Raw genomic sequence first — 12028 nt, forward strand, 5'->3', positions numbered from 1 at the left:
AATGTTGCAATTTTTTCCAGCACACATCACCATAGCATCAAATACATTTTCCAGATATAAAACATAATTTTTTCTGATTTTTTTAAAAGCTTCTATTAAGTTGCACCAGAGTGCAGTAGTGTCAATTGAGTCCTCCAATCTACAAAAGTTCCCATTCCCACCAAATCTAAGAACCCCCATACATTTCCACAAAATGTTATATTGTTAAATTACTCCCAGCTGAGACTTTGCATGAAAACTTTTATTTCAGACTGAATTCATACAGCTGAATTATAATGGAAGGACAGAACAACACACCCTTATGGTCTAATCCAAAGCTTACTGAAGTCTTTGCAAGACTTTCAATTGATTTCAATGGGCTTTGGATCAGGACTTTAGTAAACAGCGCTAATGGACAGTGTTGTCATGAAAATCACATTCACTGAGGGCCCAATGGGAGTTATGGATACTCAGCACCACTTTGAATCAGGCCATATGTGACCAGGTTTTGACTCTTATTTCAGGCAAGAATAAAGCAATTATCTCTTTTTAATTGTCTAAAAAGAAATCTGAAAGCTAAAAATCTTATCAGTTCTAATGAATTAAAAAAATGGACTTTGAAAGTGTAAGAAGTTTAATATAATTCCACTTTCTGTTAATGCATAATTTAAAACAATATTTTTTTAATGGTAAGCAATCTAATTGCACTTATAATGAAAGCAATCTTCTTAGCATGAATAATAAATAGCAGCCATTTCACTGCTTCAGCCAAAGACATTAGACAGTAAGTTCACAGAGTCAGTGAACATCTCCAGTATTCAGTCATTTATATCAATCCCATACAAAAAAAAGTGCCTAACTTAGAGGTAAAGTAGTTGGGTTGCATATGCCACCAACACAAAGTATAAAAACAAATATAATAAAACAGTTGTTTCTCAACACTCCACTCAACAATTCATCTTCCCAACCTCAACTTCACCTTCTTTCCCGCACCTACAGTCAAGCTCATCTCTGTCCCGAACAACCAATGCGCACCTTTCAATTTTCACTATCTTTAATGGTGATCTGTTCATGTTTCTGATTAAAATAAAATTTTGATAGAAAATGGAAACTATATTTTTTTATCCTCAAAAACATCAGAAGAGTGCATCTGAGGAGTTCAGTAAGCTAATCTGTGTAACACAAACTCTTTAATTTTGAGTTAAAAAAATCATTCTTTGTATTTTTTGAAAGTGGCCCATGTCAGAATGCATGTGTGTGAAGTTTTCAAGGACTCTGGTTGTTTAGCTGGTGGATCCCAGAGAAACATGAAAACTGAAAAATTTTAAAGGGGAGCATTTAATAATATTTCCTCTGCAAGCTAGTATGGACTTTTCTAAAAAATAATTACATGGAAAATTCAATTACCATCTGAAGAGTTATTGTGCTAAATTTGGAGACTAAATTTATCTGTGAAAAAGAGGGATTTTAGCCCTGCTTCAGGTAGAAATCTCAGTGAAACCATAACTGCAGAATTCCTACTAATGGCCCCGTTATACTACATACCATCAGAATCTATGCTGTTGAGTGCTGTTGGAGGTATGATGGATACCTTACATTGTCCAAGCGGACATTTATGAGGATACAGATCTTTACAGGCAGTGTGAACCTGAGGAAAAATAAGTTAAATGAATAATTGCTTCCCAACATATAATCTCATTTTATGGTAAAATTGCAATAGATACAGTAGCTAGATATTATTCAGAGATGGGGTAATATACAACAGACTATATTGCAGTATATTCAAACATATACAAACATTAAACCTAGATTTAGTTATCTATTTCTAAACAAAATATTCTGACTGCACTACTATACTTAAAAATTCTGCAGATTTCCCACTTTTAGGAAAAGCACCGAATTGCAGGAGAGAAACTAACAAGAGATAAAGGCATCAAGGGAAGAAATGCAATTATATATTGATGAGAAGACAGTGATAGAAAGATGGAGAATTTAAATCTATACCACATGAAGAATACTACAGAAGATAGGAACAAGGGAAACAAAGTCTCAGCAATTATATATTTCAGGATAGATTAAAGACAATTAGTTTTATATTTATTAGAAGAGACTAGGAAGCCAAAATGATACATACATATAATTATAAGGGGCACAGAGTATGTCACCAACTATTCAAGCAGATGACCTGCTTGAAACACAACGGGCCTCTAGTATAGGATGAAGTACTAAGGGCCTGATCCAAAGCCCACTGAAGTAAAAGCAAAAAATCTCCCTTTGATTTCAGTGAGCTTTAGACCATGGCCTCAGGGAGTTAGGAGAAATGCAAAGGATACATGATACGTAGCAAGGACTATTAAAGAAAAACCTGTATTTGTGAACCTATTAAAAACAACAGACAAGTGGGAGAGACATTCTAGATTATGAATGTTACACATCTGTCCAGGTCACTCACTATGAACTGATCGGTCCCCTTCCCTTCCAAAAGGTTAAATAATGAAAAATGAGAATAATGGGTAAATAACCATCCTGGCAGAATCCAAGACATTTTTACAAGCCATATGGTACCTACCATAGCTTTACACCAAAGGCACTTCCAATCTTGGAGGCGTAAAACGCTGCCACAGGTCTTGTCGCAGACTGCACATTTGGCACTAACAGGCAAATTACCCTCTAACCATTGGTGGGGCATAGCTATCTGTGAGGAAGTTGTTAGAAAGTTAAATACCATTGCACGGAAACTTGCCATTAAAACTACACAAAGATCAGTAATTCAGCATCCTCCTGAAACTTTCTTCTAATTTACTCTTTGCACCAATATCTAGGTATGTAAATTTCTGTATGCATGCATATTTTTGGCAATTCTAGCACTAATCTTCTAGATAAGAATTATATGCCAGTGGCTGTAAATTTAACTCATCTACTTTGACACAACTCACAAAAAAACTGTTGTTACATTTTCTACTTTTAATTTTAACAGTTACATGTATCAATAGAACTACAATCTGTACGTCAATGAATTCCAAACAGATCTTCTGGAGAACTGGTGTCAGTTACAAGTAGACAAAGCAGGCCGAGAAAACAGCATATCAACAAGACTAACACAAACACAACTTCTTTGCTCAGGTTTGAGGTAGGAAAGAGAGGGGCTTCTCACAGCAATTCTCAAAGCTCAGAGGATCCGTCCATACTTCCCCCAGAATTCTGTAACATGGAATTCTTCCTTCTAGAGCCCATTGATGGTAAATGCGTCTCCTGAAGAGCCCCTGAATTAGGCTTTTAATATAGTATCTATAGCAATACAGCTAACTACCATTAACTTTAATGGGTCACAACATTCTATACTTGCCAATTAAAAAATAAAATAAAATACCCACCAAACAATTAACTGTTGTGAAAGTATTGAAAGCCTGAATAATACTTACACCATCTTCATCCTCAATGATATCTTTCCCAATAGAGGCTAACGTAGTCCACTTGCAATTATTTGTTGCCCTGACTGCACATCTTTTATGTGCTTTAAATTTACACACTAGAAAAAAGAGACAAATGTACTTTATATTATCTACTCCCTGATTGCAGTCTCTGTAAAGCATTACATCAACAGTTAAATTTTCAGAAATTCAGTCAAATGCAAATCACTCCATAAAACAGAGGAGTACATGTCCATGTACTGTTTCAGACAAAACACAAACCAATTAAAATAAAGAAAATTCAGAGTTCAAACTCTCAGTCTGCCTTTTACTTGCTGAACTGCGTCTAGGGAATTACAGACTGCTGTTTGCTGGCTGCAAGATTACTCACTATTCTGTGTCCTCTGAAATTCTTTAAGATCTACAGACAAACCATGGAACGGCAGTCTTAAGTCGTCTTGCTCTTCTCAACTATTCATCTGTAAAACTTTAGTTATTTTAATTACTTTTAAAAATGCAATTGTTTTATACTGTAGCTTTTAAAAAAATCTTCAATTGACATTATAAAAGACAGCATAAATGTCTTGCTCGATACATTTTGAATGCAACCCTCATTACAGTTATCAATGGCTTTGTCACCTTGAAACTGAATTACTGCAATTGGAATGCTCTGCATGTGGTTATATTTGGAGACCATTTGGAAACTTAAGCAGATGCAGAATGCAATAGTCAATTTGCTTAGTTATTCATGGAAGGAGCATATTATATCTGTCCTCTGAGATTCACATGGGCTTCCAATTAAATTTCCAAGTGCAATTCAATGTACTTATTTTGACCTATAAAAATGTAATTGTTTGAGTCTTGGCTACCTGAGAAATTGTGTCTCTGTGTGACAGCAGCAGCTGAAATCACCTGAGGCATTTGAGCAGCTAGAGCTCTGGTTTAAATGTGAAGGAAATGCTTGCCAGGCATTTCCAGAGAAGGAACTTTATACTGGAGCAAACTTTCCTCTTTGTCCAACATAGCCCTTTGCGGCACAATAGAAGGCCTGTTTTCATAGATTTCTGAGAAGGTGGAGGATTAGGAGGGCATGTGTCTATTCAATAGACTGGGGGTTACTGTTGATTCTCACAGGTTACCTGAGTAAGGACAAACCTAATTTTTAATAGGTTTATTTGGAAAATCCATAGTTCTTTTAATATATTATACATATGCCTCATGCATGTGGCTTGATATTTTAAAAATCTGAATAATTTTTGTTTTGTTAGATATAATTAGCATACCATGTAATGAAATCATATTGTACCAAACAGACTGATGGATTACATTTGAGTCTTTGTTAGTGGAAGTATATGAGATCATTCCATTTATAGAACTTTATATAAATTATATTTGCAATAACCATGAAAGCTTTATAAGAGCATGGGCAGTAGCAGTAGTTTCATGGGCTCCAGCGGTATCTATGTCTAGCCCTCCTTAGCCAGAGGAATAGGGCCAGATTCTCAGAAATGCTGAGTACCCACATTGGTGACAGATTTCCAAAAGCGCTCAGCTCCCTTTGAGGCACAGAAATAAGGGATGGATTTTCAATGTGATCAGCACTCTGCACTTTCCACTGGAACAGCCTGGGGAAGACTTTTCAAAGAGTACCCCATGTGCTCAGCTCACTTGAAAATCCACCACTTAATCTGGTATCTGAATGGGAGCTAAGCACGTCTGAAAATATAGCCTTGACAGTGGGTGCTGAATGCTTTTGAAAATCCAGTCCATGAATGTGGGGTCATGAGAAGAAGAGCAGCACTACACACAGTGATTCACACTTTTGTCACCTGCAGGTGGTCTATTGCAAAACCACTGTGGACTAAATTGTAGAGTCAACCATGAGCCCTAAGTAAGAGGCAGTGTGGAGTTGTACTGCCTGAGAAGCAGACCAGAAATGAACCTGACTCAGTCACAATCTGAAGCCTACTTGACTCTTGCTCCAGGGGAAGCAAGCTGTGCTACTTCTAGATCTAGCAGCTTACTTCCCCCTGTACATCAGCACAATTGCGATGGTGAGCACATGGGTGGGAATAACGGGCTGCAGAACCAAGGCTCCCCACTTCACCAACCTTGCCTGTCCTCCTATACAGGAGCAGCAACCCTGCGGAGGCCACTCACTCCTACAAACAGACCTACATTGTGGGTAGCCAATACAAGGGAGTAAGGGGGTTCCTTGTGCCCTGTTACTCCTTTGAGAGCATGAAAAGGGAATCCCAACCAAGCCCTGTATCTAGGCCTGAAGGTGGAATCAATGCAAAGGCTCCAGTTCAGGCAGAACGCGGCAGCAAACCTCAGGGGGACAGGCTGTTGTGAGGCTATCACACTGCGGACTGATCCCTCCACTGGCTACCAGTCTGCTTCTCTTGCCAGTTCAAGGCTTTTGCCCTGACCTATACAGCAATCAGCAACTGAAGACCAAGCTGCATCATACCCCACATCCTCGCCATGACCCACTAAGACAGCTGTACTCTGAAACAACGTAGAGTATGAAAGCCATGACAAACACAAGAGTGGGAGGAGGAGGGAGCTCTGCTGTAGAACAACCTTCTGGAGGGGATTAGACTAATTCATAATATGATCACCTCTAGGGCATGCTGCAAGGAAAGCATTTCTCAGCATACCTGAAATGATTTTTAACAAATGTTTATATGTATATATCCCAAGCAGAATTTCCTGTAACCTTGGAAGGGAAAGGAAAGGAATGAAGACTCCATGAGGTCCACCAGGAACTTGCTATGCAGATCCAATCCACCTGTGAAGAACCTGGATGCTCTAGTGATGGGAATGAGAGGTAGGAAATAATTGTACGTCCTCACTTCATTACAGTACATTGGAAGAGCTACCATCCAATCAGATAGCATGGCTCTGTGTCCAATGTCTCATCAACCTGGATGGCTTGCTGCCTGATTGGCTAGGGCTATGGGTGCTAATTAGGACCTGCAAATTCAGACTCAGAACCAACCAATAAGTAACTCAAACCTACTTATCCCCAGCATTCCAGTAAAAAGGCAAGTATCCAGTCAGGAACAGTGGATAATACCCTGGCAAGTGACCGTTCACATGTGCTCTCTGAACACCCTGCCTCTTGTCCATCTTCAAATAAGGCTGCCTAAAGACAGCCACATCTATAAACCCACCCACTACCAAAAAACAATGCCTGTCACCCTGTATGTTAAACACTGCCAGAAATAAGGGTGGTGGGAACAATGACCTTTGGAAAAGAACAAATGAATAATGGGGAAGAAGACTTGCAATTTCTTTAAATTATGAACTTGTTCATAGTGTCCCTTTTAGCAATGCCACCATTTAAAAATAACATTTATAAAGAAAAGTGGAATTCAACCATAACTAACGTAGAGCTTTGCAAATGTGACATTTTAAGCGCTCCTATCTCAAATGATACTGGGGCTGATTAATAAATGAGTTCTATAGCATTCTGTATATCTCTGGATGTCAACTGACAATTTTCTGATAAAGCTGGAAAGGAAAGGAAAGGAAAAATGCAGCCAGTCAGAAACCAGGTTATTCACAATATATAGTATAATTTTAAAAAGTATAAATTGTCTGGTATAGTTCTCTGATTAACTGTAATATACAACATTTTTCCCTGAAAAGCAATCAAGTAGACCATTTAATTAGTCAGCATTGTCACAGTTGCACCAACATCTGTTGCCAGATACAATAATTAAAATCTATAGCAATTATTAGGTATAACAGAAATAAAGTTAAGGAAATAATACACTGTCATGGGACCTCTTGCTTTGAAAACAAACATCTCTGTTATAACATGGTTTTGCATTAAAGATATTTCATTTTCTTGACTGATTTATTAATTATACTGCATTGAAAAAATCTGCATGTCCTGCCAAGCCTCTCTGTTGTCCTACAAGGTTTTTTTGGTGGTTTTCAAAGAACAGCTGCTTATTTGGGAATGTTTTCCCTGACTTCAAAAGCTAAAGCCAAACTTTTGAAACTGACAAGGAGATCACTGTTCTGGTACCCATAGTTTATGTTGTCAAGAAACAAACAGTTGTCCTGTGAGAGTCCACAGAAGCTATTATTTTGTTACCAAGAATACTGGGCTTAAAAATCCACACTGAAAAGAGATTCAAACACTGACATGAAAACAACAAAATTCAAAGCACTCCAATTGCAGCCTGTATTAGGTAAACCTGTTTAGGAAAATAATTTGGAGATCCCTTGTTAGCTTCCTCATTGTCATGTAAATTTAGTCAGCCAATAACAAAATATTTATATACTACACACACAAAAACTATGTTAAAACATTAAGATTGAATGGTTAGGCACTCAAATATTAGGAAATGCCACAATTAAGGTTGCCTCTGCAACCTTAATTCGACCCCCCTGTGCATATGCATTATGATAGTCTTTAATTATAAAATCACATACTATATTTTCCGCACAGGACCCCGGTCTCATTCAGTGCACAGGATGGACACTGCACAAATAACAAGCAGCTATTCAATGCTATCTTTTATCTGGAGTGTTCAACGTGTGGCCCTAGCCCTATTTAATCCGTACTATTCAAACCCTGCTCTGAATACACAACTATTAATTTCCTTATGGACTTTTCTATGGCACTCATTGCTATAGAATCTGAGTGCTCCAGAAACATTAATGAAATTTATCTTCACATCACAACAACCCTGTGAGATGAGGAGGTGGTGTTACCCCCATTTTATAGATGAAGAACTGAGGTACAGAGAGAATACGGTCAAAAGCATCCACTAATTTTGGATGCCCAAACTGAGATGCCTAGAACCTGATTTTTCAGTGCACTTAGCAACACATAGTACTATATATGTTCAAAACTCATTGACTTCAGCTGAGGCTGTGAGCACTCAGTACTTCCACAAATCAGACCCCAGGGTCTCATGTTGTGTGCCCAGAAAATGAGGAACACGCAGTTAGTGACCACCAAGAAAAGTTTGGTTTAAGTGACTTGCTTAGCATCACATAGAATCCAACCCTCCAGGGCAGCATTCAATTAATGATCTTTTCTCTTCGTACAATCCACTGCCTCATTCACTTCCAATTTCTACAATAAACGAGGCAGAAGTCCTACCACCCACAGCCTCCTACACAACGCAACCCTTATTCGTCCTCAGAGCAGGTCCACCGTGTTCACTGAATGAGGTAAGGGTCCTATGGAAAAAATATGTGATTATGTAACTGAAGACAGTCTCATAATACACAGGTGCCACCAGGGGGACAGATTAACGTTGCACAGACAACCTTAATTCTGACATTTCCTAACTTTTGATTGTTTGACTTTGCAACCTAAAAATGTTAATGTAATTTGTGTGTGTAAGAAATAAGGTTGAAAGTGTCTCATTTGCACTGAAGTCTTTAACTTACCAGATATGACTGACATTGAATTGTCAATGTTAGCTCTGTTATGAAAAATTTATCGACTCTCTCTATAATGCTATATTCAGAACTAAACCTGGGTTGAGTTTACTCTATTTGTATTCAGAATACACATAAGAGCAATATTCCTTAGAAAGTGATATGGACAGGAGTACAGAAGCACCAATAAATACTAAACTTATTAGTGGTGAGTGACTGAGGCCAAGGAGCATTCTTAGGGTTCTGTGGGTTATTATGGTTCTTTGTCTGAAAACTGTCTCTACACTTAACCAACCTCCTAAATTCAAGACTCCTAAATAAGGCAGACTTCACAACTTTGAGGGAAAGAGAAGTTTGGAAGGGATGGGGAATGAGAATTTCACTTAACTCAAATTATTCGCATGGAATTCCAAAGCAAGGCACATCATGAATTTTTCTGTATTACTAATGTCTGTGCACAAATGCAATAGGAATCAGGATGTTATTCACACTAGCTAGATGCAAATCTGGACTTGCTGGCATCACATTTAGTGGGATGATTCTGATAACGGTAGATAGTGTACTTAGATGAGATAAAAAGGAAAGAAAAACTGGAGGGATAGCACTGTATCGCAGAAATAATTGAGCTACAATTAAACAGAGAAAAAAACACCTTCAGACCAGAAGGACCGGAGGGAATGAAATATTACTGGACCATTTCTCAAAAGTTTTTAAGCTGCAAGATACTAATTGAGAGAATTTTGTTTAGCTACAAGGTAACAAATACAGCTAACAATGAATCAAAGAATACAAACAATCTAAGTTACACAAAAGACAATTCATGTGCCAGAAAGCAGAAACACCAACAAGAAGGAAGACATCCTGGATCTACTGATAAGGAGAAAATCACTGAGTACATATGAACAACAGGGAAGCCTGGAACCAGTGACCATGCACTAATTGAATTTAGCATAGAAATGATTATTAGGTATAATAGAAATTATACAGAAGTGCATGGGTGTCAAATTTCACGCATGACCATTTTAGCAAATTAAAAGAAACAAGCGAGTAAGATGTAATGGGAAGAAGTGGCATTGAAGATTTCTGGGTTACTCCTAAAAGACATCATACCTCCTACATTACCTCTGATAAAAAGACTGTGTAGTACAAGAAATGGCCAACATGGTATTACAGAGGACAGCTCAAGCAACATCAGATTTTAAAAAAATGTTCTGGAAACAAACAAGGGAGACAACAAAGAAAGTACAGGAAAGCAAACCACCAAAATGAGCTTGTTAGCCAAATAAATTAAAGGGGATTAACTGTGGCTTTTACAGGTATACAATATCAGAAGATGAGGTGGAAATACTGCAATACTAAAAAGTGAGTCAATCCATAGATAAATTAGTAAGATTAATTTAATGACTAGCTGAGATACTCCTTTTATGAAATTTGCCCTCAATAAGATTAAATTATATGTGAATGATTAGAAAGGAAGGAAGACTCTGTAAATATAAATTAAGAACAGGTGAAACAGGTGAAAGAATATTTGAATATACATACATAAACCAGTCCAGATTATATACATTCTAGAATCCAAAGGACATTCAGAAAAAAATTACTCTACCACTAAGAATTAGACTTAAAAATCATGAAGAAATTGAGAAGTAACCGAAAACTAAAATAAAAGTAATATTAATTTTCAAAAAGGGAAAAAAGAGCGATCCTGGCAATTACACTGATGTAAATGTAACAGCCAGTCCTAGCTAACTATAAGAACATTAAGAAGCAAAAAACAAAGGTACTTAACAGCTTGAGGACAATGGACTACAAAAGTTGAAATCACCGAATCAGGGAGTATGGGAGAAATACACGAGCTTACAAAAAATAATTCTTGCTAGAAAAAATTTACTCTTTTCTATTAAATAAGTAGAATATTAGCTCTTAAAGGGGACATAGTAGATGCAATATATTTGAATTCTGATTAAGCATTAGATATTGCTTCCCCTAAAAACTTCATGAATGACTGAAAACTATTTGAATGACTAGGGAAATTAAATGGGAAATGATAAACAGCAGTGACTGTGGGGGTCAGCCACACCATCACTAACTTCTGTGATATATGCAACCCTCAAGGAGATTACCCATATTCCTGGAGCTCTGTGTGCTGGTGACCTCCCAAGCTGCCCTGGTGACCCTGCCAGGAAGGATCCTGTCTTTTAAACTCAGACCTTACATTTACCCCTGCTGATTTCCCAGGAAAAATGAATAAATTCCCAGTATGGATTACGAGAAGTAACTTGGTGTGAGCTGGAAGGAGCCAACCCTGAATACCACTTCATACTCAGTAATGTACCCAAGTTAGACAAATTGAAGAGGAGACTGAACCCTGCAAGCAGGCCTGGGACTCACCAGCCCCCTTCCCCCAGCCAGTCCTACCCTTTCCCTGACTGGCCCAAACTGCTCCAAAAATGGCTTCTCCCCTCTCCCGAGTTCCCAGGGAAGGGCATCTCACTCCCTATTGGGTGCCGAGCAGACTCTGAGTCTGCCCTTGTCTCCCCTTTCCTACCAGTGACAGTGTGCCTCTCCCTGAGCTACCAGCACACAGAGGCCCAAGAATCTAGGGAATCCCCTTGGGGTTTACATATATATTCATATCAATGTCCTCGGACAGTTTCACCCCACTGGATGCCTTCAGATGGTGAATACTAAAGGACAGGGACCTGACACTGGATTTAACACAGTTTACCAGCTATGTAGCACTGAGTACAGATAACAGGAACAGAATTCTATAGGTAGTTAGGTAACATATAATTTAAAATCTATTTCTGTATAATATACCATGTAATAACTGATTACCATATTTACATTATTATATAGCAGCAAGAGTTTGCTGGGCAGTTAACTATTTTGTAACTACAGGTCTAACCATTATTATAAAGAGTATTTAGAACATAGTTTTCTTCCCAGTGAAAAAGCAATACCAAAACGTGTGTGTAAATGTCGTATATATTCCATAAGGACACATATGACACTTAATTTACTGCCACATTCCAGGAAACAAGGTAGACATATCACTGAAGTTTTCACAGAAGTTACAGTGGAAAGCCAATAAATGATAAAATAAAACTGAATATTTTCAAGGTTATTATAGAAATGTGCCTGTACTAGATAATTCCTGCACTCTAGTTTAACAGTGAACATTTAGACCCATCCCATTTTTTATTTATGTTGGATATTAGCTCTTT

The 12028-nt window shown here is 37.8% G+C and overlaps 1 protein-coding gene and 1 long non-coding RNA gene across 4 annotated transcripts in view; one reads left to right on the forward strand and one right to left on the reverse strand.

Moving 5' to 3' along the window:
* The window catches only part of DGKH (diacylglycerol kinase eta), a 264840-nt gene that overhangs the window by 77270 nt on the left and 175542 nt on the right, over positions 1-12028 (reverse strand). The window contains exons 8-10 of the mRNA XM_074961404.1: positions 3402-3508; positions 2549-2674; positions 1525-1627 (exon numbers count right to left, since the gene is read on the reverse strand). Of these exons, the coding sequence (XP_074817505.1) occupies positions 1525-1627; positions 2549-2674; positions 3402-3508 (336 nt within the window). The remainder of the gene's footprint in view (positions 1-1524; positions 1628-2548; positions 2675-3401; positions 3509-12028) is intronic.
* LOC141992395 (uncharacterized) overlaps positions 1-12028 on the forward strand; it is a 37662-nt gene that overhangs the window by 14507 nt on the left and 11127 nt on the right. For 2 of the 3 annotated variants that reach the window (XR_012640587.1, XR_012640589.1), the window contains exon 3: positions 6096-6222. This is a non-coding gene — a long non-coding RNA (uncharacterized LOC141992395). The remainder of the gene's footprint in view (positions 1-6095; positions 6223-12028) is intronic. The other variant, XR_012640590.1, reaches the window with a different exon arrangement.

Source organism: Natator depressus, chromosome 1 (genome assembly GCF_965152275.1).
Source record: "Natator depressus isolate rNatDep1 chromosome 1, rNatDep2.hap1, whole genome shotgun sequence".
Taxonomy (NCBI): Eukaryota; Metazoa; Chordata; order Testudines; family Cheloniidae; genus Natator; species Natator depressus.